The sequence below is a fragment of the Accipiter gentilis genome, unplaced genomic scaffold (genome assembly GCF_929443795.1).
Source record: "Accipiter gentilis unplaced genomic scaffold, bAccGen1.1, whole genome shotgun sequence".
Lineage (NCBI taxonomy): Eukaryota > Metazoa > Chordata > Aves > Accipitriformes > Accipitridae > Astur > Astur gentilis.
In genome coordinates this window covers 1676416-1702977 of record NW_026061101.1, presented here as the reverse complement: position 1 = coordinate 1702977, position 26562 = coordinate 1676416, and the positions used below count along the sequence as shown (strand labels likewise).

The 26562-nt window shown below is 49.5% G+C and overlaps 3 protein-coding genes across 3 annotated transcripts in view; all 3 read right to left on the bottom strand.

Annotated features, from left to right (window-relative positions):
• Nucleotides 1–636: 636 nt before the first annotated feature.
• LOC126037426 (E3 ubiquitin-protein ligase TRIM41-like) lies at nucleotides 637–6292 on the bottom strand. Its single transcript, XM_049797725.1, has 10 exons — nucleotides 6097–6292; nucleotides 4731–5245; nucleotides 3924–4019; nucleotides 3608–3826; nucleotides 3488–3510; nucleotides 3081–3196; nucleotides 2615–2662; nucleotides 1791–1899; nucleotides 967–1087; nucleotides 637–657 (listed from the first exon to the last, which is right to left on the bottom strand). The coding sequence occupies exons 2-10, from the start codon at nucleotides 5124–5126 to the stop codon at nucleotides 637–639; spliced, it is 1149 nt and encodes a 382-aa protein (XP_049653682.1). The 5' UTR covers nucleotides 5127–5245; nucleotides 6097–6292.
• A 1460-nt stretch (nucleotides 6293–7752) lies between these two features.
• LOC126037441 (E3 ubiquitin-protein ligase TRIM7-like) lies at nucleotides 7753–12189 on the bottom strand. The gene is made up of 6 exons (XM_049797758.1): nucleotides 12119–12189; nucleotides 9378–9620; nucleotides 9274–9296; nucleotides 9047–9162; nucleotides 8794–8853; nucleotides 7753–8703 (listed from the first exon to the last, which is right to left on the bottom strand). The coding sequence occupies exons 2-6, from the start codon at nucleotides 9597–9599 to the stop codon at nucleotides 8303–8305; spliced, it is 822 nt and encodes a 273-aa protein (XP_049653715.1). The 5' UTR covers nucleotides 9600–9620; nucleotides 12119–12189; the 3' UTR covers nucleotides 7753–8302.
• Nucleotides 11641–26562, bottom strand: part of LOC126037442 (E3 ubiquitin-protein ligase RBBP6-like) — a 59564-nt gene continuing 44642 nt past the window's right edge. The window contains exons 3-6 of the mRNA XM_049797759.1: nucleotides 14139–14227; nucleotides 13923–14019; nucleotides 12952–13083; nucleotides 11641–12189 (exon numbers count right to left, since the gene is read on the bottom strand). Of these exons, the coding sequence (XP_049653716.1) occupies nucleotides 12115–12189; nucleotides 12952–13083; nucleotides 13923–14019; nucleotides 14139–14227 (393 nt within the window). The 3' untranslated portion in view covers nucleotides 11641–12114. The remainder of the gene's footprint in view (nucleotides 12190–12951; nucleotides 13084–13922; nucleotides 14020–14138; nucleotides 14228–26562) is intronic.

The window sequence follows — 26562 nt, the reverse complement described above, 5'->3', positions numbered from 1 at the left end:
CCCAAGGGGGTACTAGTGTTACCGTAAAAAGCCAGTCAAAGCAACTCTGCAAGACTCAGGTTTGGAGTTTTAGTAAGTAGGCATTCTTTATTGCAGCGCTGGATGCACGGGGGATAGTTTCTTCTAACGGGCGTACCGCTACCTCCAGCAAGCAAAGATTCTATTGTTCTAATATACAGGTATTCTCATTACATTTTCCGGAATTGTCATACATATTCATGTTATTTCCCAGAAATTATTTACATAGAGTCTGCCCTTTGGGGCATGACATATTTTGGGGGTCTCCAAGGGAGTTTTGGGGTGTCCCAAGGGGATAGAGGGGATCCCCAAGGGGTCCAGGGCCCCCCCCATGTGAGAGCATATTTTCGGGGGGAGTGTTGGTGTCTCCTGGGGGGCCCTAAGCAGGGGTTTGGGGACCCTGAAGGGGTTTTGGGGTGGCCCAGAGGAATATAGGGGACGTTAAGAGGGTATTGAGGTGTCCCAGGGAGATATAAGGGGCTTTTAAGGGAGTTTTGGTGTCCCCATGGGTGGCATTGGGGGTCCTAAGAGGGTTTTGGGGAGCCTAAGGGGGTTTGGGGTCCCTAAGAGGGTTTGAGGGTCCCAAGAGAGGATATTGGGGCGTGCTAGGGTGGGGCACTAAGGGAGCTTTGGGGGTCCCTAAGGGGGTATTGGGGATATTGGGGGACCCTTAAGGGAATGTTGCGGGGTTCTGAGGGGATATTGGGGTTCCTTAAGAGGGTTTTGGGGCACCCGAGGGGGAGGGGAGGGGCTCTAAGGCTGATTTCACAGTCCCTAAGGGGATGGGGGGTGGGGGGGGTAAGGGTCCCGGGGCAGGTTTGGGGGTGGCTGGGGGGGGATCAGTGTCTGGGGGTCCCCAAGGGGTAGGTTGTGGTTTGGGGGGGGTGCAGGGGCAGGTTTGGGGGTTTGGGTGGGGGGTGTCAGCTTTGGGGTGCCCCCCAAACTCACTGCCCCCCCAGGCACACGCGCATGACGGCCCGTGCCGGCAGGTGAGGCGGTGGAGGTGCAGCGCCCCGCAGGCCCCTGCCCCCCCTGCCCTTTACCAGCAGCAGCAGCGCGAATGCCATTCCTGGGGGGGGGGGGGGGGGGGGGGGGGGGAACATGGGGTGCACCCCGGAGGAGTGCCTATATTCGAGGGGGGACCCGGGAAGACACACCCCCTTGAAGCCACGCCCCCCAGCCACACCCTCCATCACCCCCTCAGTACCCCCATCCCCCCCCAAACTGCACCCCCAAGGGAGAGGTGCCCCAACCCCCGCCCCGCACCCACGGGACCCTCCTAGAGCCCTCTCAGCACCCTGGGGACCCCCCCCCCCATCTCCCATAAGACCCGCTCAGCACCCACGGCACCACCCCAGGCCCCCTTCCTCACACCCATGACACCACCCCAGCACCCAAAGAACCCCCCGATGTCCCCCCAGCACCCATGGGACCGCCAGCACAGCACCCACGTCCTGCAGGGCCACCAGTGCCATGCGCTGCCACCAAGAGCCCACCCACCCTAGGGAAGAGCAAGCTGATCTCCCACACCTGGGGACACGGAGACACTGGGGGGGGACACCCTGGGGACAGCCTGGGCACGGGGACAGCCTGGGGACACCCTACCCCAGGGCAAGGGACACCACCCTGGGGACACCACCCTGGGGATGGGGACATGGGGGACACCACCCTGGGGACACCACCCTGGGGATAGGGACATGGGGGACACCACCCTGGGGTGTGCGTCCTCTAAGCTTAAGTTTGGCTTCTGATTCCTTCTCTCGTTTGCTCACCAGTGGACGTGACCCTGGATCCGGCCACGGCAGGACCCGAGGTGATCCTCTCTGAGGGGTCCATGGGGCCCCTCTGGGCGCTGCTGGCGGCGCTGGCGCTGGTCCCGATCTGCCCCGGTCCCAGGCATTGCATGAGAGCATCAGCTCAAAATATTGCACTCGAGCATCGCTCCTGGGTGCTGCACTCGAGTGTCAGCTCCAAATATTGTACCTGAGCATCAGCAGCAAATACTATGCCGGAGTTTCAACCCTGGGCTTTGCACCAGATCACCAGCTCCAAAAGTTGCACATGATTATCAGCTGTGAATATTGCACCAGAGCATCAACCCTGGGAACTGCACCTGGGCGCTGCACCAGAGCATCAGTTTCTAATATTGGACCTGATTATCTGCTCCAAGTGTTGCACTGGAGCATCACCTTCAAATATTGTACCAGAGCATCAGTCCCAGGCATTGCACTGGAGCTTCAGCTCAAAATACTGCGCTGGAGCAACCACCCTGCGTACTGCACCAGAGCATCAGCCCTGGGTGTTGCAGCTGATTATCAGCTCCAAACGTTGCACCAGAGCATCAGCTTCAAATGCTGTATCTGAGCGTCAGCCCTGGGCATTGCACTGGAGCTTCAGCTCCAAATATTGCACTCGAGCATCCACCCTGGGTGCTGCCCCAGAGCATCAGCTTCAAATACTGCACCCAGGCATCGGTCCCAGGTATTGCACCAGAGCATTGGCTCCAGATTTTGCAGCTGAGCCCCAGGTCTGGATGCTGAATCTGAGTATCAGCCCCAGGCACTGAACATAAAGTCAGTCCTGAAGCCCGACTCACCTCTCCGGTATCCCCCCAAGTCTTCCTCCAGTGAGCACCCCAAGATGTCTGGAAACAGAAGATGACCCCAGAGATTTGTACCCCTGGATCTGGCCCTGGGGCTGTCCCACATCCCCCCCCCTCCCCCCATTCCATTCCCTGTTGCATGGAGAGGTGGGAGACTCAAACCCACTTTGTGTGAGTCATTGCCTCCCCCCCCACTGAATTAGCATCCTAATTTGGGTGCTAATTAACAGCCAGCAGCCCTCTGCACCTCCCACCTGCAGCTTCCCACCCCCTAAGGCTGCTATAAGGGGATAAATCCCTGGTTATTTTATATTAAAGGGGCATTTGCGATGCTTGGACCTTCCAGCCAAACTTTGCCAACCCTGGGGGGGGGGGGGGGGGCTCTGCCGGGTCCAACCCTGCCCCAGGCTCCCATTTCTGCTTATTAAATCCCCTTTGCCAATTTTCCCCCTCCAAACACCTTTAAACTGTGTCACCGCCTCTGCCAGCATGTTGGTTTTCAGGGCAAAATCCTCAAACTCCGCTTCCAGCTCTGGCGTTGGTGGCAGCGATGGCTGCGCCCTCCACTCCGTGCACCTCGGCGAGGGAGCAAATCAGGGTGTTTAATGCTGAGACGTCCCCAAATTTCCCTTCCTCATGCTGGAAAGCCACAGGGAGAACTTTATTTCCCTGGGAAAGGCTCCAGCTCCTGCAAGACGCGATGGGAGATTCCCCCATCGCCACCAAGCTCCAGATTAACCATCAACCCCCCTAGCTCAAGAGCAAAAATCCCGCGGGAAGAGGATGCAGGGTGAGGAGGAGACCCCCAAAAAAGGAGGATTTTGGCCCCAAAACACCGTTCCTGGTGATGCTTTTTGGCCCCGGTACCTGCTCAAGGTGATTTGGGCATCCTGGAGAGGAAGGGAGAGAGATGCTCAGGGCTGTTTGCTGGGGAATAAAAGCCAAAAGGGGGAAAGCAGAGGGATTTGGGGGAAGGGTTTGGCTCACCCGTAGCAGGTCACTGTCCGTTTGTCGGCACTTGGTCTGGAGCTCGGTGCGGCGTTGCCGGAGCCGGGCCAGCTCGGTGGTCTCCCCGCGACGCTGCTCCTCCAGCCCTCGGCGCAGGCAACCAAGACGGATCAAGAACCGCGATTCCTGCTCGCCCAGCACCCGCCGAAGCCCTTCCAGCACCGCCAGCAGCTTCTGCTTCTCGGCATCGGCTCGGCTCTGGGGGATGAAGGGAGAGGAGGAGGAGGAGGAGGATGGGGGAGGGGCATGAAGTAGTTTGGCCCCCACGGTGCGCCCCGACGGTGGGAGCACCCACCAGCATCTCCTGTCTCGGTTCCTCCGCTGCTGCTGCCAGCCTGGCATGTCGCTCGTCCTCCTCTTGCAGGGCTTTTAGGGAAGTTTCAAACCGCTCCTGCAACCAAGAGAAGGGGTTTTGGCTCCTGGAGTCTGGGAATAAAGGGGGGCTGGCAGCCCTGAAGCACCCTGGAGATGGCCAGCGTGGGCAGCCCCATCCTCATCCTCCTCTTCGGCTGTACTGAAGCAGCTATGCAAACATATCCACATTAGAATTGGTTTTATAGCTATGATATATTTATACACCCACACGTTCTATAGATATAGGAATATATAGTGATGAATGCCCACCACGGGTCTCCCAGCCAGGCTGGGATACCTCATCTCTCTACGACCTCCCCTAAAAAGTCCCCACCAGCCCCTTGAACGCCCCAGTCCCCCTTTCCCCTCCACCCTTGCACCCCCAGCTGGGTCCGGACCCCCTTTGGGGACCCCCATTTCCCCTCCGTGCCCAGAAGCAGAGCAGGAACCCTCCACGGCGCATGTGCTGGGTGAGAGCTGGAGCTTTTAAATCACCCATATTTACAATTTTGGTCCCCAAGCTGCCACCGTCCCCCAGCCCATTGCATGCTTAAGCCTCGGCAAATTGCAGCATTTCAGCTTAATTTTGACTTGGGGACGCTCGCGGTGCTTTTTTTCCCCTGGAAAAGGTGGGGAAAAGCTTTGCCAAATCTGAAGATATTTATTTTGGGGGCTGAGTTTTAAGGGAAACCGGGTTTTTAGCATCGCTCAGGCAAGGAGAGGGTGTTTGAGCTGGCGTTTCGCTCACCCTGTACTCGCAAGCGGCCTCTTCGAGGGGCACGGCACGGTGGGCACGGTTCTCGGCGCAGGCGGCACAGAGGAGGATCCCATTCCGGCGACAAAAAAGGGTGAAGGGCTGGCAGTGCCGCCGGCAAAGCTCCTCCGCCGCCGGCATTGCCAGCTCCCGGACGGCTGCCACCACATTGGCCAGTTGCCGGTTGGGACGGAAGCCATCGCGGGGGAAAGGTAAACGGCACTGGGGGCAGGAACCGGCCCCAGCGGCATCTGCGGAGCAATAATCGAGGCAACGGCGGCAAAAATTGTGGCCACAACCCAGGAGCGTGACGGGATCGCGGCAGAAATCCAAACAGACAGCGCAGGTGGTTTCCTCCTGAAGATTTTCCACGGCGTGTCCCGCAGCCATGGCTGAAGCGACGGGGTTGTTTCTTGTGAACGCTCAGAGAAACGCCCACGCGAAGGGGCCGGGCGATGGTTTTCCTGGAAACGGCGACAGGGCAGGAGGCCGCTGTTGGCATCCAGAACCTCACAGGGAAAAGCAACGGAGAGCTCATCTGACGTTCTCACTGCCCCAGTGATAAAACAACCCGCAGGGACAAGGCCAGCAAGGATTTAACAACAGCACGGAATGTAGGGAGCGATTGCCAGGGGTTTAGGAAAGATGATTTATTTGCAGGGTGAGTTTTCTACCACTCCGGCTGCGCCCAGGGGAAGCAAACTGCGGCTGGAGGGTGGCTGTAGAAAACGGGGATTAATGCAGGAATGCAGCGAGCGAGCAGAGTTCCTCTATGTCCCACGGACCTCGTGCGGATATTAGCTGTGTCGCCGGCAATAAGCCCAGCAGGGGGGTTTAAAGTGGAAGCAAAAAACACCACGAAACCTCAGCACCCAAATCAGATGTAAAAAATAAGAAGCAGAGGGGAAAAACTAAGAACTAGCAGGCGCAGGATCCGTGGGTAGAGGCAGTGTTAGAGCAGCCCATCCCCAGAGGGAATAATGTTAATGCAGTTGTATAATCAAATTAATTCAGGGAACCAAACTGCGCGAGGGTCTTTGAGCTGAAAGTTTCACTTTTATAGAATATACCCCACATAAAAATAATTTTAAAAAGAAGAGACTAATCAGGAATCAGTATAGTTGTGAATAAGCCTGATAAAACAGTAAAATAAGTGGGATATTCCCAAATAGCATCATAAAAACCGCAGGTTGCTGAGCTCCAAATTAATCAGCTTCAGCTTTTCCCCAGGAAAATCACAGCCCCTTCCTCAGGGGAAGCCAGAGGCGCTGCCAACCATCCTCCCCCGCCCCGCCCCGCCCCCTCCCCCCCCGGTTTGCAACGAAGGCAAAAAATAGGCAGAAGCGATGCAAAAACCCACCGGGCATCTGTTATTCTCGCAAAAACCCCGTTAGCAGACCCAGGTTCGCTGCTATCCGAGGAGGGACTAGTGGGCGGGGGGAGCCCACCTCCGCCGCGGGAGAGCGGAACGGAAAGATCCACTCTCATTGGTTGATGTCGGGCAGCCAATAGGAAGCCTCAGCGCGTCCGGCGGCCAATAAGAGGCGGCGTTTGTGATTCTCTGTCCCGCTATTGACAGCCGTGGAGGGGCCTCGAGGATGCGATGGAGCAAAGCGCGATACAGCGGGACGGGACAAACCAGGAGGAACTAAACCAAAATAAACCCCCAAATTTAATCTCTAGTAGCAGCTCTCTGGGCACAAAAACAGCAAAAAAAAAAAAAAAAAAAAGGAAAACCTTTTTTCCTCTTTTTTTTTTTTTTAAACTATGGTTTTTTCCAGGAAATGGCTGGAACAGGGCTTTAATTAGCAGGAGGCAAACTTCATGCTTCATTAATTCTTAGATGTTTCAGGCAGTTATTGGCCCTTTCCAAGAGGGATCTCAGCCTGCGAGAGGCTTCGGCTGCAGGAGGAGAAGCTAGGGCTGCGCAAGAAAGAAATATTTTCCGGAAATTGCCACTGGTTTTGCCATTTTGCCACCTGTCTGCACGTATGTAAAGCCAATCTGCCGTTCATACCTCATTTTAAGTTTCATTTTTTTTATTCCTAAACAGCTCCCAGAGCTGCAGCGCCTTGGGGCGAGTGTGTGTTGCACCCACTTGACTTTCTGGGGCAACTTTTCGCAGTTTAGGAGGGGTTATTTTATTTTATTTTACTTTTATTTTTGTAAACAGGGTTTGTCTAGGGCCTGGCCGCGGGGCTAGGAAGGGCCAAGGGGTGGGCGTACGAACCCCGTGTTTTCCCTTGTGGAAGTGGGGTGCGGGGTTTTTTTCTGCGTGTTTGTGTGTGGGGGGGCTCATTTTGGGGCCGGCGGGAAGGGTGGGGAGGGGGCGGGGGGAGAGGCGGCGCGTGGAGGTTGTCTCTTTTGCGTCCGACACGGGGCTATATAAGGGGCCGCCGGGCGACGCTGTCGTGCAGTCAGTGGTCTGCGGCTGAGAGAGAGCGGCAGTGGAGTAGAAGCATGAGCGGTCAAGGTGCTGTCGTGCAGTCAGTGGTCTGCGGCTGAGAGAGAGCGGCAGTGGAGTAGAAGCATGAGCGGTCAAGGTGCTGTCGTGCAGTCAGTGGTCTGCGGCTGAGAGAGAGTGGCAGTGGAGTAGAAGCATGAGCGGTCAAGGTTCCGAGGGGCGAGGCTCCGTCCTCGAAAGCTGTGGGCGCCGATCCTCGGCGGCGTTGGCGGCCGAGAAGGTGGCGGCGGCGGCCGAGAAGGCGGCGTTGGCGGCCCAGGAGGCGGCGGCAGCGGCGGCAGCAGCGGCGGCGGCAGCCGAAGGCGTGGAGGAAGTTGGGGTTCCTGCCCCAGCTGAGAGCGAGTCTTAAGAGCACGGTGGATGGAGCGATAAACGTTGAACCCAAAGGCTCTTTTAAGAGCCACCCCAGGCGTTCAGCAAAGGAGCTGGTCACGGGGCGGGGGAGCGAAGGAAGCCGGTACCCCGGGGCGAGCGAGGCGGCCATAAAAGAGCTGCAACCGACGGCCGGGCGAGGTGAGGCGGCATTAAAAACCGCGCCGAGCGGGGAAGGGTGAGGCGTGAGTAAAAGTGCTGCGGAGGGGTGCGGAGAAAGGGAGGGCGAGGCGGCAATAAAAGCGGCCGCGCCGAGGGACGGGCGAGGCGGCGATGAAAGGGGTTGTACGGGAGGGGTGGCCGCTGCCTCGGGAGTCACTGGAAGAGCTGCACCGAGGGACCGGAGAGGCGGCGACAAAGGGGTTACGCCGAGGGCGAGGCGGTAAAAGCTCCGACGGGAGAGGGCTGCGCCCAGGGCCGGCCGCTGCTGCCGGGAGTTGACCGGCCAAGAGCTGCGCCGGGGCGGGGCTCGTGTCCTCGAAGAAGCTCGGGTGCGCCCCGAGCGCGGCTCATCCCCGCGGGACCGGAGCCGGGAAAGCGCGTCCAGCGGTCGGCGGCGGGGGGTGTTGAGTGTTCCCTGTCAGGTGCGCCGTGCCCCGCAGGCGCCGGTGAAAGTCCGGCGGCACGGTTTTCAACCAGGTCCGCCTCTCCGCACCGACGGACCCCACGTCCCGGTGCCGCCCCCCCCGGTCCCGCAGAACCAATCAACACCTTAAATTTTTTGTTTTCATTACCTTAACGGCGAACGGCAACACTCGAGCACCCCGAGAGCGGTCGCTAAGGGAAGGGGCAGCGTTGGTGAAGGCAAGTTTGGGGCAGAGCGGAGGCTTTTGCAGCTTCGCCGGCAGGATCGGAGCTGGGAGAGGAACTCGGGTGGGAGAGAACTCGTGTTTGGGGGTGCAGGCAGCACCCCGGTATCCGGAGGGAAAAGCAACCTCTGGCAGAACCCGGCTAACACGTCCGTGTCCTGCATCTCCCCGGGGTGACCCACCCGCTCGCTACCGCCGGCCGGCCCTTGGGCTCGCCGGGGCTCTTCAGCCTCGTCCCGCTCCTCTTCGTCCCACCGCACGCTCTTTCTGTCTGCCAGAAGCTGCGGGAGAGGAACTGCGCCGGGCTCCCGAGGCGGCTTCGCTGCAGGGAAAGGCAAGAGGGTCAGCGGGGGAGGTTGAGGCTGCTTTAGGGGAAGGAAGGAAGGGACAAACCCCCAAAAACCTGCCTCACCCTTTTCTTCTGCGCTGGGACATCTCCCCCTTCCTGGCTTTGTTTCGGGTTGCCCCGTCTCTGGAAGGAGAGGGAGAAGGTGAGCGTGGTGCTGTGGCCTTCCCTTGAACAATCTTTTCCTCCTGAAATGCCTTGGAATTCTCCCAAAGTACCCCCAAATCCCAAAATAAGAGTATTCCTCCCCAAATGCCTCCCAATTCTCCAAAAATACCCCTGGATCCCTCCCAAAAGAACAGCATTCCTCCCAAAACACCTCTGAATTCCTTCAGGGCCTGCCAGAGAGCGTCCCGTTGGCGGCGGCAGGAGCTCAGGCTCTTCTCCAGCTCGGCGGGGAGCTCGGAGGGGAGGCGAAGCCTCATTTCGCTCCAGCTGAGAAGAGAAACAAGGGGGGCCTGTCACGGGAGGGGAGGGATGTTTAACCCCAGCCCAGCCCCTCCACGCTCAGGGTGACACAGGAGGAAGCGACCAGATGCCACATACCTGCTTAGGATGCTCCTGATAGCCTAAAATGAGGGGGAAAAAAGAGGGGTCAGGACCTCATGGACAGCACTTTTTGGGAGCTTTTTGGTAGGGAGGGGTCTCACCTGGGGTGTGCGCTTGACCTCCAGCTGCCCGATGAGCCCGTGGAGCCGTGTAATCCCCTCGGCCACCCGCAAAGATTTTTCTGCTTGGGCTGCTTCGAAGGCGGCATCCAGCTCCGCCAGCCGCCCCAGCACTGCGTGCTCCTTCTCCGCCAAGAACCGGTGCAGCCGCGCAAACTCTGCCCCGATGCGGCGTCGGCAGTAATTAGGAGCAACTGGGATCATGCTGGGAGCAACTGGGAGTAACTGGAACCACACAGGGAGGAACTGGGATCATGTTGGGGGCAACTGGGCACCCACGGCCCCACCCCAGGCCCCCTTCCTGGCACGTAGGGTCCCCCCCCAGCACCCATAGCACCCCCTCAGAGGTCCCCCCAGCACCCATAGGACCCCCCAATGTCCCCCCAGCACCCATGGGCCCCCTGCCAGACCCACCCCAGCAGCAACAGCAACCCCCCGGGGGGGGCGGTTCAACAACACCCATGTATTGGGTTGCCTGCAGTGGGTGGGGGTGTCCCTCAGACCACCCCCACCTCCAGCCCCTGCTGGCACCAGGCCAGCTGCAGGTCCTCAGGGTTGAGGGTGACGCAGCGGGCACGCAGGGAGCAGAGGTGGGCATCCTCCAGCAGCCATGGGACCCCCCCCTCGATGTCCCCCCAGCACCCATGGGACCGCCCCCGCAGCACCCACGTCCTGCAGGGCCACCAGTGCCATGCGCTGCCACCAAGAGCCCACCCCCCCTAGGGAAGAGCAAGCTGATCTCCCCCACCTGGGGACACGGAGACACTGGGGGGGGACACCCTGGGGACAGCCTGGGGACACCCTACCCCAGGGCAAGGGACACCACCCTGGGGATGGGGACATGGGGGACACCACCCTGGGGATGGGGACATGGGGGACAGCATGCCCTGCGGACAATGCCGGCATGGGGACGCTGTGGCTGTGGGGACATGGGGACAGTGCCACCATGGCCGGAGGGGCACAGGGGACACCATGTCCTGGGGGACACCGTCGGGGGGCAGGAGGGGACCCAAGGACATTTGGGGGGGGACAAGGACACCGTGTCATGGCGGGAGGGGAGGGCACCTGCGTCATGGCGGGGAATGAGGACACTGGGGGCTGTGACGGTGCTGGGGACATGGGGGTCCCACTGGGGGGGGATGCTGGGGATGGCAGGGGCCCGAGAGGATTTCGGGGGTCCTGGGCCGGGGGGGTGGGGTTCAGGTTCAGGGCAGGGAACAGGCCAGAGAGATGATGGGACAGAAGAGAGGGGTGCCGATCAGGAGAAAGCGGTGGGGAAGGGCGAAGCTGCGACGGCCTGCAGGACAGAGAGAGACGGCAAGAGCGAGGGCCGGGGAGCAGGAAAGAGGGAAAAGCCGAGGCAAGTCCAGGGAGAGGTGGGGTGGCAGAGGAAGAGAGAGCCTTGGAGGAGAGGGAAAGGGGGGTCAGGGAGCAGAGCCCCGTCCCAGAGAGGAGGAGAGGTCCAGGTGTGAGGGTCGAGCCCCAAGGGACTGTCCCGAGAGCCTGGGCAACGCCCCGAGAGACCCAACATGGACGTCGCGGGGAGGGGCCCGGCGTCCCTTCTCCTGACTGACGGGGGTCTCGGCCACTCCTGGAACAGGGGCGGGAGAAGCTTCCAGAAGGCCAGGACCTGGGGCCGACAAACAGGGGCAGGCAGGAGTGAGAAACACCCTGTCTCACTCCCTCCCGACACCGAATTCCCCGGCTGGCAGTTGCGACGCTGGAGCCGGGGCTGGTGAGCTCTCTCCCCCCACCCCCCTTTCTCTTCAAGTTGTTAAGGCAAGGCCTTAACCTTGGTTTCCCAGAGAGCCACATCGCTTCGGTAGAAGCTAGACCTGTGAGGGGGCCAATGCTGACAGAATACTCGTTCTCTAGGCTTCTCCCCTCAAAGTGGGTGTCTGTGTGTGGACCTGGAGTGTAACCTCACCTTAATCCACACGGAGGGGTTTTGCAGATCTCGGTCTCTTCCCCCCTCCCCACAGGTGGGACGTGACAACCGGGGAGCAAAAACACTTACGCGGAGGGAACGGGGACGGGGCAGGGAGGGACTGGGACACAGAAGAGGGGTGACGTGACCCCAAGGGCCCAGGACTCGCCCGAGTTCCTGCTCTCTGCCCTGCCAGGCAAAGTTTAGAGTTCAGGCACTTCTTTCCCTCATCTGTCTGTCCTTTCCTCCCTTCCTCTTCTGTAGCTCCACTCACTCGACTGTCCTCCACCCAAGAGAACACGCTGGTGCCTTGCAGCTCTTACAACACGAGGCTTCCTAGGTACACAGCCCTGCACGTGCGCACACACGCTCTGCGTGGCCGTACCGTCATTTTCCTTCCTTCCTTGTACAGGGAGCGGGACAGAGAGGTGCGGAGAAAGGAAAAAATAGCACTCCGGGGCTCTAGGACAGCCGGAGAGGGATTAGAAAATACAGGCAGGGAGTCAGAGAAAGAAAGAAAGAGGAGGAAGAAAACAGCGATGGACTAAAGAGAGAGCGGGAGGCATAACAACTCGGGGCAGGGGGCTGGACAGAGAGTGATGGGGAGGGACCACAAAGAGCAGTTCTGGGCAGCTGCCCCCATTTCTTGAGCACTCCCCAGGAGCCTCGAGAAATGTGCTGCCTGCAAAAGCCCTGCCTGGGGCCCAGTCCTGCGCCCTGACATTGGTGACAGTCACCACCTTGCCGAGTGTTCAGGACGGGGGAAAAAAAGGCCAGCTGGGGGGAAAAAGCTTACCCAGCTGTGTTTTTGTTTGTGTGCTTGTTGGTTTTGCTTTTAAAAAAACCTGTTTCCGCTCTAAAGACCACCTGCAAGGAAGAAGGAACCAGGCGTAGCACGCTGGACACATTTAAGGCCTGAACCCATTCAACAGCCACACAAACCACCGCTCACTCACGCTGCACACACTCCACCACCTGCCTGCAGGTACAGGTGAAATGAGGTGAATTGAGTCCCACCTCTCCTCTGCCAGAGGGTAAATGTAAATTTCAGGCTCAGGGTAAACTTAGTCTCCCAGTAATTACATTTTATAAGTGGAAGAAGTCCATGTTACAGCTCCTACGAAAGGAGATCCATGACAGAAACCCAAAAGTGCTACCAAGTGCATTTTAAAACAGCCACTCTTGTCAGCACACAGCAGTGTTTTCTTAGTTCATAGCAACAGGAAATCTGCAGCCTGTTTCACCCGTAACATCTAATAAAACTCAGAGGGAGGAAATCTCAGCCCAACAGCTATTTGTTCAACTTTGCAAGAAGCCTTTGAAACACAAAGCAGAAGCAAAACGAGCTTCCACAGAGAACGACTCCCACTGTAACCACTACCAAAATCGTTTGCAGAAATACAGGTTCTTAGCATACCACAAGCTTAACCAAGTTCCAGGGGCATGAACAGTACGACCACCCTATTTTAACATTAGAAAGCATCACAGATTTTGAGGTTCAGATACAATGACAACGCTTCCTCCCTCCTCGTTACAGATGCAGGTCAACCTCGTTGCACTGCCACTATGACATTTACGCACGGTTTCTCTCGTTCACTTTTTGGTTGGTCCAATTAATTCCGTACTTACACATGGTATTGTGTATTTTCCAGTTTTTGTCATCAGAACACCCTCCGTATTGGGATCTTTCACCTCCACCAAGAAAGTCCTTGGAATTCCTGTGCTCTTTTTCATTCTGGGCACAGACCCAAAACTTTTGTCCTCTTGAGACATGAAATGCAGACATACCGCATCTTAAGACCCACACTTAAAATGACATTTCAATGATTATTTTAAGCAGCAAGAGCCTTTAATCCTCTCCTTTTACCTAGCGGAAGGGTCGCTCGACTAAATACTTCTTTTCCTAAATGAATACAGCCAGGATGTTCCAAAGGCTTGAGCAGTGTTTTGAACTCAGTCGACATTCTTTGGCTTACCCTCAGGTTCCTTAAGGGTGAAACAGCCCTTAGCTCACCATCCACTCAGAGAAGAGACACAAATCCGCTCCTCATCCTCCAGAGGGCAATTCAGAGGGAGAGCTTAATTCAGTGCTCTGAATCACTCACTGGGGAAACTTACGTTCACCATCTCTATAGGAAGGCTAAATTCATACCTCACGCATGGACATTCAGTGACTAACTTTAAACGGCATGAAGACGCAACCAGAGGCTTGTCTAATTAAAACACACAAATGTTCAGTAGATGGGGTCAACACAAACATCTTTTTATACAAAATACTAAAAACTATGAAGTGTCACTAAAATGAGTTAAAACCAGAAACATTCCCAATAACATTGAAATGTACAAAAACACGCATGCAAGTTCACAGAGAAAGATCTATGGACACATTTCATGTCCATGACCTAGAAAAAAGAAAATTTTACATTTCTAATTCCAGGTTTCCCTTGAATTCTGAAGGGCTTTGCAACATTGCCATACAAGCTCTGTATTTCACCCCAAGAGAAACAATGCTTCACGTGAGCATTCATGTACTTGTTACCTAACTGCCAGGGTAAAACAATTAAAAACCAAGTAACACCAGAAGTCCCCCACAATCTTACCCCGTTTGTTGGGCAGTTCTTTATGGAATGGCCAGGTTTTCTGCAACGATGGCAAGTATATGATGATGGAGGTGGAGCCAAGGGTTTCTTCATGTAACTACAAGATTTTGGGGAAGAAAAGAACAAGGTGTGCATGTGTCTCTCTTGTTCAACCAAACACCTCTACAGTTTTTTCCATAATCTTCAAAGAACAGATCTGACATTATCAACACTTACTTGGTTGGATCATATTGATGGCTGGACTGTATCGTCATAGCTTTTATTTTATCCTCTTCGGAAGCATTGGCTTCAGCCAGATTGGCAGTCTGTTTAACAGGCAATTATTTGACATGCACATTAGAAACACGTTTAAGCCCACACAGCCAAAGACAACACCGCTCACCCAGTCCTGTAAAGAGCAGCACAACACTACCTGAGGTTGCATGACAACAGCTGCTTATGGACAATACCGTTGTCCTGAAGATGTTCTGGGGAGCCCTTACACCGTTATTACATGGTGTTTGTGTGCTACAAGAGCTACTTGACAAGAGCGTTCTTGGGCACTCAAAACCTTAGGCTCTGTTTGTACCTTACAGAAAGACTTGCGTAACCAATCCAATGGTCTTCCAAGTGGACCGAAGGCATATGTAGACAACATTACACGATCCAGTATTTTTAAGGTGATTTTGAAGCTCCAGCCTCTTTGAAGAAGACATCCACTGTACATTTAATTGAGAAAGATGTATGCAAGTATCCTTATTTACATTTTGCAGCTTTAAAAAAAGGGACACACAACTTTTTGCTTGCTGAAATGCAGCTTCCCACACAGAAGCATTAAAAGCAAGCAAGCTTTTTATAATCCCTCAGCAAGACAAAAGATACTTGTCACTACAAATTTGACCATCATGGCTGGAGGCAGTCCACACTGCATGTTTCCCCCTCTACTAACTTCTTCATATTAAGTGATTTAACTACAGGAAGCACAACCTGCATTTTTTTTCCAGTTGACTGTGTCCTTTTCACATACAAATTGTAGTATCAACCTTATGCAGAGATAGACCTTTCAAATTATTGAAGCCAGCTGTTTTTTCAAAGTAGTATTTGTTCCAATGTTTTTATTTCACACTAGTCCAGATCCAAGCAGGGTCTAAGGGAGAGGCTGTAAAGGATGGGGACCTTCAAGCACCTAGCATTCAGACCAACCACTCAGATCAACCCCTCATGGTTCTGTTTTTATATGCGTTCATTCACAAAAGCAACCAACTAGTTTCAACATTCTATTAAATGGATGTTTCATGGACACTGTTTTTTCTGCACAGTAACATAATCCAGATCAACACCTATGAAGTCATTTCCACTAACATTTACAGATGTTGGGAATTAGCTTCATGAGAAAGGACACAGGTCTATGGAAAGGTTGTGCGAGCAGAGTGATGTGTGAAGGAATGTTAGCGTGGGCAGCAAGACTAGACCTCGGCCAAAACTGCTGGTCTTGCTGATGTCAGGAGAAAGATAAGGACACTGTGACCTTGGCAGAGTTTCATAGACAACTTTGAGAAAGTTCCCATGAGAAAACTGCGGAACATCCATAGCTGCAAACCACAAGTGGGTGTGTTTTAATAATGAATAAACATTAGCAATGTACCAATCATAATAGGACTAGTAGGCATAATTATCGTAAGCTGTACAAATATGAGCTATCCGTGCAAATAAAGTTGAATCACTTCTATCACTCATATTGAGTCGACTTACATGCATTCCTCCGCCGCTCACATACAGAAAACTTTACAGATACTTGACTAATTTCTTTGAACCCAAACAGTTTACAAAACACATCCAAAACCCACAACACATTAGTAGGAATAGACCAAAATTCAGATATGGCATTTCACACGTAGTAATAATAAACCAGGAAACTCTTAACACATCACCTCCATGCCAAGTCATTCTGCACTAAAGAGCTCAGAGTAAGTAACAGGTTTGAGCTGCTTTACATTATGTTCCTGTATTTTTCTGAAATACTGAAATTCTCTCAAAAGCTTAAATGTATACACCACAAGGACACTTCTTCATATTTTAAGAGTAAAATTTGGCATAATTTTACAGAACCAAGGACATGTTTAGGGACAGCACTAATGGAGACCAAGTTCTTTTGGTGGCTACCTTCCAAACATTTTTTTTTTTCCCTCCAGATGCACACAATTTAATTTCTTCAGTGAGAGGGAAAGAAGTGACCAGTGTGAAGAGATTCCTCTGTCTTGGAAATTAACTCCAGCCTTCATTTTCAGAAGAAAGAACTAGATCCTCTGCATTAGGCCCTGCCTTCTCTAAGCTTTGCAAATGTAAAGACTAGTTATTTCATTGTTGAGCAAAAAATGCAAGCAGTTCCATAGCAAAACATGGCATTACAACAGTTCCAGAAGGTCACATCTGCTAATATGCCACATATACACATCGGTGTATTCCTAGAAACAATCAGGTACACTTTCACACTTGACACAGGCTGCATTCAAACAAATTAGATTATGTTGTCTACTGTCTATATACTAGTATTTATGAAACTGTGCAGCATTAAAAGAATGGATCTGTAACTTTAATGGCTAGAAATTCAAAAACAGCCATGCAATTGTCCGTGTTACAGAAACGATTCTCTTTTGGCTGTTGCACGCTCCCCCCTCCAAATGGCCGTAACTTACAGCCCATTCAATTCCTCTGTAAAAGCTGTTAGTTTCCAATGCAAAATTAATGAAACGTATGAGAAATGATGAACAGCTTCTGAAATGCTGCTTCTCTGTGTCTGGAAGATGAGTAATAGTGCAACATTACGTTGAGGCTGATAAGGTACTCCCCTTCTATCTTCCCAAAGTGGGAACTACTCTTTACAGGCTAGTACCAAAATAGACACACATTTTAAAGTTAAAATTACTACTTTAAATTAATAAAAAATAAATTAAAGTTTTGTTTCCATTATAACAGTTACCCAGCTATAGATCACAGTATAAGGTTTTAAGAAACAAAGCAAACACTTTTTTTTTTAAAGAATTTGACAAGACTATATATATACATATACCTTAGCAAGGTGGGCCAAAGAAAGAGATGCAGGAGACTCATCTATCTGTTCACAAAAAATTAAACACATATTCAAGTTCTACAGTCAAAACATAGCAATAGTTAACGTCTACTGTAGTCTGAAAGTCTGCACTATATCCTCTGAGTGCCACTGACAGGGGCACCGCCAACCCCGTGGAATTTGTGTTTGCTCAAAACAAAGTCCAAACCTATGGCACCTTAAGAGTGCCTGTGTGGTTAATGAGAATAAACTAAAATAAGCAAACCCGCACGACATCAACTTACTGCTCCACACTATCTCAGAGAGGGACCCTTGTCAAAGGCTCACATCTGTCAATTTTCAGCTAAAAAGGATTTCGGTTTATTTGAGAAGGAAGCATCACTACAGGAGACTTATTTGCAGTGTAGCTTGTAAATTAATCAGTTAACATCTCATCACTTCTAAATGCACACAGTTATGCTTTTATGAAGGCAGTAGCTGCCTGGCAAAATCAAGCACAGGCACATCGGCCCTCCACCATGAACTCTGCCCCTCCTGTCACGAAGTTTAAAAATGCCAAACTCACCATACCCCACAACACCCAAATAAAAACACCAAGCCAGAACATCAGCCATGAAAGTAAACCACCACTTTGTCTAGAAAAAAACCCGACTGCTCAAATTAGTGAAATGAACGTGTCTCCCATGACAGAGCAGCCTACAAAAACAGAGAATACTGATGTCTTGTATTTTATTAGACCACAGGCCATACCATCCAAATTAGTTTGGGAAGTGTGAGAATTTAATATTACACTCCTTACTATCAGAGCAAAACCAATTTTTAATGATGATGAAAACACGGAGTCAGAGCACAGTCCTGTAATTTTTTTCTCCACTGCAACCACACTCCTCCCTCCCACTGACCTCCTGGAACACCCCGCAGGAGTCAAGCCCTCAGGCCACTAGTTTCTAATAGGCTGCAGTGTTTACTGAGAACTAATAGTGAAATGCTGCTTTTCCACAAGTAAACAGGGTAACAGTTAGCTTGTTCCTTTTCCAGAATATGGGATTATATTATGCCACAAGCAGCAGTTAAGCTTACACTAGCAAAACATGATCAGAAAGACACCTGAATCACTGCTTATTAGGTCTTCAGTTGTTCAAAAATGTAGAATAAAGTGTCACAGCATAAACTGAACAGCTCTCCTCAAGACGTCACTAAATGGATCGGAGGAGAGATTAAAACCCTTCCTTGGAAAAATGCCCTTGTCCTTTATTACCTAAAGTTGCGGAAGAATTCAAGGGAGCAGTTTTAGCAGACGCTGGGGACACAATATTTACATGCAAAAGATGTTTCCTCACTCCAGTTAATCATGTCTTCTCTAGATGTTTAGGAAAGCACAGACAACATTACTCTAACACTAACTGAAACATTCTTGAAAACGTGCCTTTGGAGAGGAGCACCCTGATCTGGAACAAGAGGCCGCCTTTCCACTGCAAACCTTACCAGAAGATTCAACTGTCCTTCCCTTCACAACATTTGGTACCCACTTCTGTCAAAAGGGAAGTCTGATCAAGTATTTTGAAGCTTCATGCCCCACATGCCACTCTTCTTCACATGTGGAAAAACAGGCCTATGTTCTCTCATGGCAGGCACAACCATTATCACTTTGTGGGTTTTCAGAAGCAAACAAGGAATTAGGAAAGCTCTCTATTGGAGCCTGGCATTAAACAGGCTAGTATTGACCAGTACCTGAAACATAACAGTTCATAGTAGTTCTTGTATTTTTTTAGGAAGCCGTTATTCTATGGCCTGCAGGCAACAGTCTGATTACTTAAAGGAGATGAAAGCGCTCCTTTCTATGAACAGTTACCCCAAGCAGCAAAGAGAAAATTAATGTACTATTTAGGACGTTTGCCCAACGGCCATCTTCCAATGATCCTACATTCTTGTGTCTTTGGTTTTTTCCTTTGAATTTCTACTGAAGTATTTCCTGCCAGTCCCTCCAATCGGTCAAGTAGAAACAGCACCTCCATGAAACTTGTACACAAACCTAAGGTAATACTGCAGAAGAATTGGGGAAAAAAACCCAAACCAAAAAAAAAAACCAACCCAAAGTAACCGAATAAAGAAAACCCTCAAAAAACCAGAATTAACAGTCAATGTATCAACTCCCATTTCAGACAGAAGACTAAACAGAAACTCACATAAAGCAAGTGGGAAAGGGGACAGAAAATAGGAGGAAAAGGCTAATCTCACTGCCGGAGTGCTGCATTTAAATTACAGTGGTTTCCTAAAACCCAATAGCTTGGTTAAACTGAAAATTCAGCCACGAAGGATCACAGCTGTGCTTGACGGTGCTAAACAATGCGCATGACTCTCTGCATTTCTGCAGCCTCTGAGGACTAATACCAGCTAGAGCTCCTTGCAGTTACTGAAATAGGAATACGAAAACAAATAGGACTCACTTTCTTGATTTGCCAGTAGGAACAGTAGGACAGCAGCACAGATTTGGAAGTGTAGAATGACAGCTAACATAAGAGCAAGACAATTAAGAAACAGTCAAAGTATAAGTTTTTGTGCATCCTTTTTGAAAAAAAATCTGGACTGATTTTAACATTGCTGCTTTACTGTTCAACAATAATTGGCAAGACTTCCCAGTGATTTATTCAGACCACACTAAGATCCAGGTTTTGCTTTGAAATACATGCAGAAAGATGTTTATTTAAAATAACAAAACAACAAAAAAACCAACCCACACACTTTAGACCAAGTCCTGAGTTAGCTTTAAGAATACAGCTGACTGTGCTCCAACACTAGAAGCACCTGAGGCTGCAGTGCTTTTACTCTGTGAGAGGCGGGGGGGGGGGGGTGGGGCGGGGGGAGGCCACCGCTGCCGCCACTTCTACAGAGAGATGCAAAGCTTCCACCCTCCCTATGGCTACCCACAACCCACATCAGGTACCGTCAGAGCAAACAAGAAGGGAACAGTTTTGCTTTGTCTTCCTTTTAATTAGTTCTAACTAACACTAAGTCTTCCCTCCCACTCCAGGATTTTTCCTTTCTTAAAAAAAAAGATATTTTTTGGAGACATCTATCTAAGCTTATGATAAGATGCTACTTAGAAATGTAATACAAAGACACCAGGGAACACACGAGGCTGAAAGAATGGTAACCTTATTGATGAAGATGAGATTTATGTTTATACACAAGCTAGTAAACAAAGAGAAAACTAACTCTTTCCAAGAAATAAAACCCCATCTCAATTAGATCAAATACTATAAACGTGGTTTACATAAATGCGTTACATTAACTGCTGGCATCACTGGGCTCACAATGACAGGCTTTCATGTCCAAAAAGGAATTTGAACCAGTCAGTGATAGAATTATGGATGTCAGGTTTAGGCTTAGTGTTTTTACACCAACGTACAAGAAGTTTTCCACTTTAAGTTCACTGTATACCATTCCACGAGAATCAGAGGCTGTATTCTTCACAGAACACAACCCCGGAGCTCATGAATTTCTAGATTAAGTTACCCAAACAGCTGATCAAGGGATCAGATCCAATGATCCAGGGTTAGTGCAAAGCCTCACACCATTCTAGTGAAGAAAAAGCAGTTAGACTTCAAGATGAAAAATAAAAACCAACAAATAGCTATTTTTACATTATAAGGGCTATTTTGAAAAGCACAGTTACACCTAGCCTTCGACCCAAGTCGCAAACCCAGATCTACACCATTACCGGTTAGGTATGTCCTGGTGTGACTTCTCTCTAGTTTAGCAGCCAAATGACAGTGTTTTCTAACCTGAAGAAAAATGCTGCCCCTTTTCCAGATGGAAATTCAGAGTGGGGGTATACTAAAGAAAGGCTTAACCTTTGGGAAATCAAAGCAGCATCCAACCCCGAAGCCACCCAGATCCAAAAAAGTACTGCAGGCAGAAGTTCAGAAAAATGACAGGGATTTTACCCACAAATACACCAGGCTCTAACCTTGTGCCAAAATCAGTACACTGGGGTTTAGATATTTTCATTTGCAGACAAACTATTAAACTACACTGCTTCATCAGATAGAGTGGAAAGATCAAATGCAGAACTTCCAAATACCACTTTGCGTAGCAACCATATTTAAATCCATGGCAATCTCTTAAAGACGCACGTGTACTCAGAGGGGTCCAAATAATATCACTTCAATTATACACTTTTAGGAACAAATACCCAAGCATTTAAGGACATGAAAAGGAAACATTTAGCTGCATATGTGTCGTGGTTTAACCCCAGTCAGCAACTAAGCACCACGCAGCCACTCGCTCGCTCCCCCCCATCCAGTGGGATGGGGGAGAAAATCCGGAAAAAGAAGCAAAACTCCTGGGTTGAGATAAGAACGGTTTAATAGAACAGAAAAGAAGAAACTAATAATGATAATGGTAACACTAATAAAATGACAACGGTAGTAATAAAAGGATGGGAATCTACAAATGATGCGCAGGGCAATTGCTCACCACCCGCCGACCGACACCCCGCCAGTCCCCGAGCGGCGATTCCCTGCCCCCACTTCCCAGTTCCTATACTAGATGGGACATCACCTGGTATGGAATACACCCTTGGCCAGTTTGGGTCAGGGGTGCTGGCTGTGTCCTGTGCCAACTTCTTGTGCCCTGGCTGGCCATGAGAAGCTGAAATATCCTTGACTATAGTCTAAACACTACTGAGCAACAACTGAAAACATCAGTGTTATCAACATTCTTCACATACTGAACTCAAAACATAGCACTGTAGCAGCTACTAGGAAGACAGTTAACTCTATCCCAGCTGAAACCAGGACAACATGACTGTCCTCAAAATGTATGGGATAAGTTGGTTTGGGTATTTGTTCGGACCCCCAGGTCAAAAGTAAGAAACAGTACCAAGTTTAACCACAGTGGTTTCTCAGTGGGTTTTGATAACATTTTCAAAATCCATTAGGCAAAAAGAGTATTTAAAAAAAACCAACTAAGTGATATAATGTGGAAATGGCAGAAAATTCACTCCAAACAATTTGGATTGCAAGAAACAAAAAGCACAAAGCAACCTACAAACAAAACAATGTACAAACATACGCATTACTAGCTATACACAGATGTAGAACATGGCACCACGTTCAGTTGTTCAAACCTCGGACCTACATGACCTAAAAGCGATCATACATTACCTGTGCAACACAAAGTCGTACAGGAAATATTCTAGCATATTCAATGTGAAATGCAATGCATCACTAGGCACCAATACCAATATTTACATTAGAACTGTGCAAATGATGGCATTACCCGGTTTTTCCTATGCCGAATCAAAGACACTGTCTTTACAACATAGACCAGGTTTTACTGGAATACGTAATTAGTTAATGTTTGGAAAATGAATACAAGGCTACGTTGTTTAGAATTAAGAGCAGTGCGTAGAAAAAAGTGTGAGATTGTGTTTTTACATACTGCTTTTGATGTTCCACTCACTGCCTCAGTACGACTTCTGGAAGAAGAAAAGAAGGTGATCAGAATTTCAAGTAAAGCACTTGTACCCAGCATAAAGCACTGACAACAGATTATGAAACCCGAACATCAAAACATTATGTTCTGATAGTCTAGGGAATGGGGAAATGTATTCATATACCTAAACTGTTCTCTCTTGGCACATTCAGTGCAACTAAAAAAAACCAACAAACCAACCCAAATCCTGTTTCTACTTTGTCACAAATTAAGATGTACAGTTACAGAACACAACAGTGCAAGAGGAAGTCCTCAGGTATTTTGTCTCTGCTGCGTCAGTATCAAAAAGATGACGTCTGTCTCTCAGCTTGGTGTTCTTAAATAATCAACTATAAAAATACAGAGGCAACTTTAAGCAATCTGTACAAATCTAGTGTTACAAATGGGTACCAGATACAGTACTTTAATTTCCAAGAAAGAACACTGACGTTCTAGACACTTTGAAGTGCAAGTGTACTTCAGAGAAAACAGTCAGTCATCTGACAAAGAAATAACAAAAACGGCAGCAGCACAGGCTTTAGAATAGAGTTTCTTTGTGAAAGCCCAAGCACTGTATTCAGAGAGCTACTACATTTAGCCGTGAAAGTGCCAAAATACTAAATGTGTTGCATATGCAATATTGACTAAAAATAGTAGTAGAAATGTCACCTGAAAGCAGTTTCTGGGGTTTGGTGTGATTTAGGAGCCCTGTGACAAAAAAAGGAAAGGTCTTACTTGCCAGAATTTGCTTTAGGATAATCTCGAAAAGGCTACGATCTTTTTGGCAATAGGCATTACATTTGAAAACTTGCTGAGATTCCACACACTTACTGATCTCTATCTGCATGCCACTCATCATGAATCAGACGTGCAGCCCTTGATCTAGTTAACAAACTATTCATACGTCATCTAGAGCGTCCCGTGAGCAGAGACTATTCCACGGCTGCTGTGGAATTTTCGTACAAATAGAAAGGCTCGTGCTTCCTGCCACTGCTAGAATACCACCAGGCTTGCAAGTACAGCCACGTACCTCCTGAAGATGAGGAAGTACAGGGAAATACTTTAGATTACCACACAATGGTTTCTTCATTCATTTACCTTGAAGAACATACAAGGTGAGTAACGCATTTTTGAAGGCCTCTCCACCGTTACAGCATACATTCCTCGTTCCCAAACATTAACCACTCTACCAGTTGTTTCTGCAATGTTTCCAGCTGAAGGAATAGAAAGCTCATCTGCCTGGTTCATTTTCAACACTACAACAGCAGCGCCATTCTTTCCTTATCCCCACATCCAGGTCTTTGTTTGATCTTTGATGCCAGCAGCATCTCTCCTCTCATTTCAGGGCAGTATTAAGATACCAGGAGAGAGCGCCAGCCAAGCAGAAAAGGAGGATGCGTTGACAAGGTGGCACTAAGCACACATATTTAAGTTAAACATGGCCAAAACAAGGCCATCGTTATAAGCACAACACTGTGGCGTCCTGAATCCCTAGGTAGTGCCTGAAAGCACTGCAGCAACTACTGAAGGAATATACCCAAAGTTTACAGGCAGAGTCACAGCAATCAGGGGTTTTTGCTCGCAAATGCTTCACAGGTACCAGGATGCTGCTGTACTGTTTTTTCGAGACACACCGTAACTCAGCAGTCTACTTTACTGACTGAGAACCAACATGAGAAAGACATGGCAAAACCACAAGCTAATAATACCTACTAATTGTGGGGGAGAGGCGTCTCTTCAAGAAGGCTGGAAAACATGAATGTTCAAACAATGCTAATGTAGCTGAAAACACACATGACAGCAATAATCCTGTAGTCAGCATTGCATGTGGATAGCTGTAAGTTTAACCAACACATCCGATTCTCTGTCCTCCAGAAATCTGAGGAATATAGGTTGAAAACCTGGAGCACGGATATCAACTTAGGGTAAAAACACTCTTAGATAACTAGTAACGCTTGGTAACGTGCTGAACTGCGTACTGAGTTTCAAGTTTGGAAAGGGTTAACTATTCCTTTGTTGTACTCGCTCAAAAGGTGATACACCTTAGGAGAGTGTTCTTTTTCTCTTGCCTGAAATGGACATTGTCCTTAGGAAACTAACAGGAATCACTTATGAATGGAACTTCTGGTTTGCATGGTTTGCCAGCTGGCAACCCTCTGTGTCTGGTATGCAAAACACCCAGATTTAGGGGGGTAAGATTACCTGCCATATCCCACCCTGCCTCCCCCAAATGCAAGAAATAGTCAAACACTGACTATCAGACTCTTCTGAGGTGGGAACAAATTAGAACTTTACACAACAATGCCTATCTGTCTTTACTATAAAAGCAATCAAATCAAACACATAAAATAAGGAATCTCTCCACGTAGAGGAAATGGGATCTACAACTTGGCTCTCAAAGAATCAACCCCAAGAACAAACCCAATGGAATCATCTTAAAAGCTACCATTGTTGCAGTTTGAACCCCATCTCCCAGCAGCCCAAAACATGTAAGTCTGCTTTGGGACAGATCTATTAAAATCTAGCCCATGACAACAAAAATTAACAGCAGCTTTAACAAGAAAGATACAATCTGAATGCCTCTTGTCAACTAATATCAATTGAAAAGTTAATGCACTGAAACCCCTAACCAAGAATACAATGCCTTACGGATACTTACGTTAACACAGGTTTTGCTGGTGACTTTAACTCCTCCAGCAGGGATTCTTCTAACAATTACCCATGAGTTTCTACGAATCAGGGCATTACCATCTGTGTATTCTGAAAACAACATCAATACAGAAAAAGAATCTGCCAGTTTACGAGAACGTATATCAATACATAATTACACAACATTTCGGAGAACCCCTTTACCGATAGAAAAGCAAAATCTGATATGTAACATTGCGCTTTTATCGTCCCAACACACTGAAAGTACATTTCAAGAAACCTTCAGGTTTGATCATCAAACACAAGCAGCACAATCTTTTTCATGGTTTTAAAATGGTTGGAATGCCAACAGCAAAATGGTCTCAAAGGTCACTGAAGCGGAGTCTGCTAATGCATGAGGTTGGTTCTTCCCTGATCTAGCTTAAGTTGCTTTTGCTTCTGTTAGGCTACAAAACCAACAGAGCTTTGGAGAAAAACCAACCACAGCAAAGTCTCACCTGCATAAACCAGATTCTGAAGTCTGACTAGCTTGCCCTGCAACAAGAGGCCCTCAGCTAAAGCATGACAACTCTGCGCCATTGCTTTCGTAGCTGTTAACTATATCAATTCCCCCGTGCTGCTAGTGGCCAAGACTGACAGAACACAGAAGAGCGCCTGCCATCTCCGTCTATTCCTTGGAGCTTAATCCATCAACACCACCGCTTCTCAGCTGCTCCGCGCTCTACATGTCCATGGAAACAAAACCGGCAACGCTAGCATTTGGATCAGAGAAATTTGGGGGGGTTTTCAGCTTACTTTCACAAGTAGGGCAGAACTGGCTCCAACTAAAGCGCTATCTCCCCTCTGAAGCTTATCATCTAGTTTGAATTAACCCAAGGGGCGTGAATTGGGTGTCAATAGTTGTGGATGCCCCGTCCCTGGGCTTTTGAGCAACCTGGTCTCGTGGAAGGTGTCCCTGCCCATGGCAGGCGGGTTGGACCTAGATGATCTTTCAGGTCCCTTCCAACCCAAACCATTCCCTGAGTCTAGGATTCTATGAATTCTTGCGATTCATTTTGCAGAGCTGAGAGACTCAAACAAAATTCCTTATGACGACAGCCGTGAAAAGCCTTTTGAAAAGAGCGTGTGCCTGAAGCTACCCGTGCTTTGCCTGGGCTTACACCATGTTAGTCTTTGAAGAGGAGGAAAGCCTTCGGACCGTCTACATAAGGCCCAAACAATCAAAAAAAACAAACTACCTGAGACACTTTGACTGTGTAAGCTTAAAATGCAAAGATCTCTCCATGAGAATGGTTTTTACATCGTCCTTATACAAGCTGGATATGACTAAATATTTTAAATCACTATCAGCAGCCATTCCCTGTAATCTGCCTACAGTTTTAAATATTACAAGCTCTTACCTTTGCAGACCCAATCAGAACAATGGTCTGAAAACCACAGATGCTCTATATCTAGTCAAGCTCT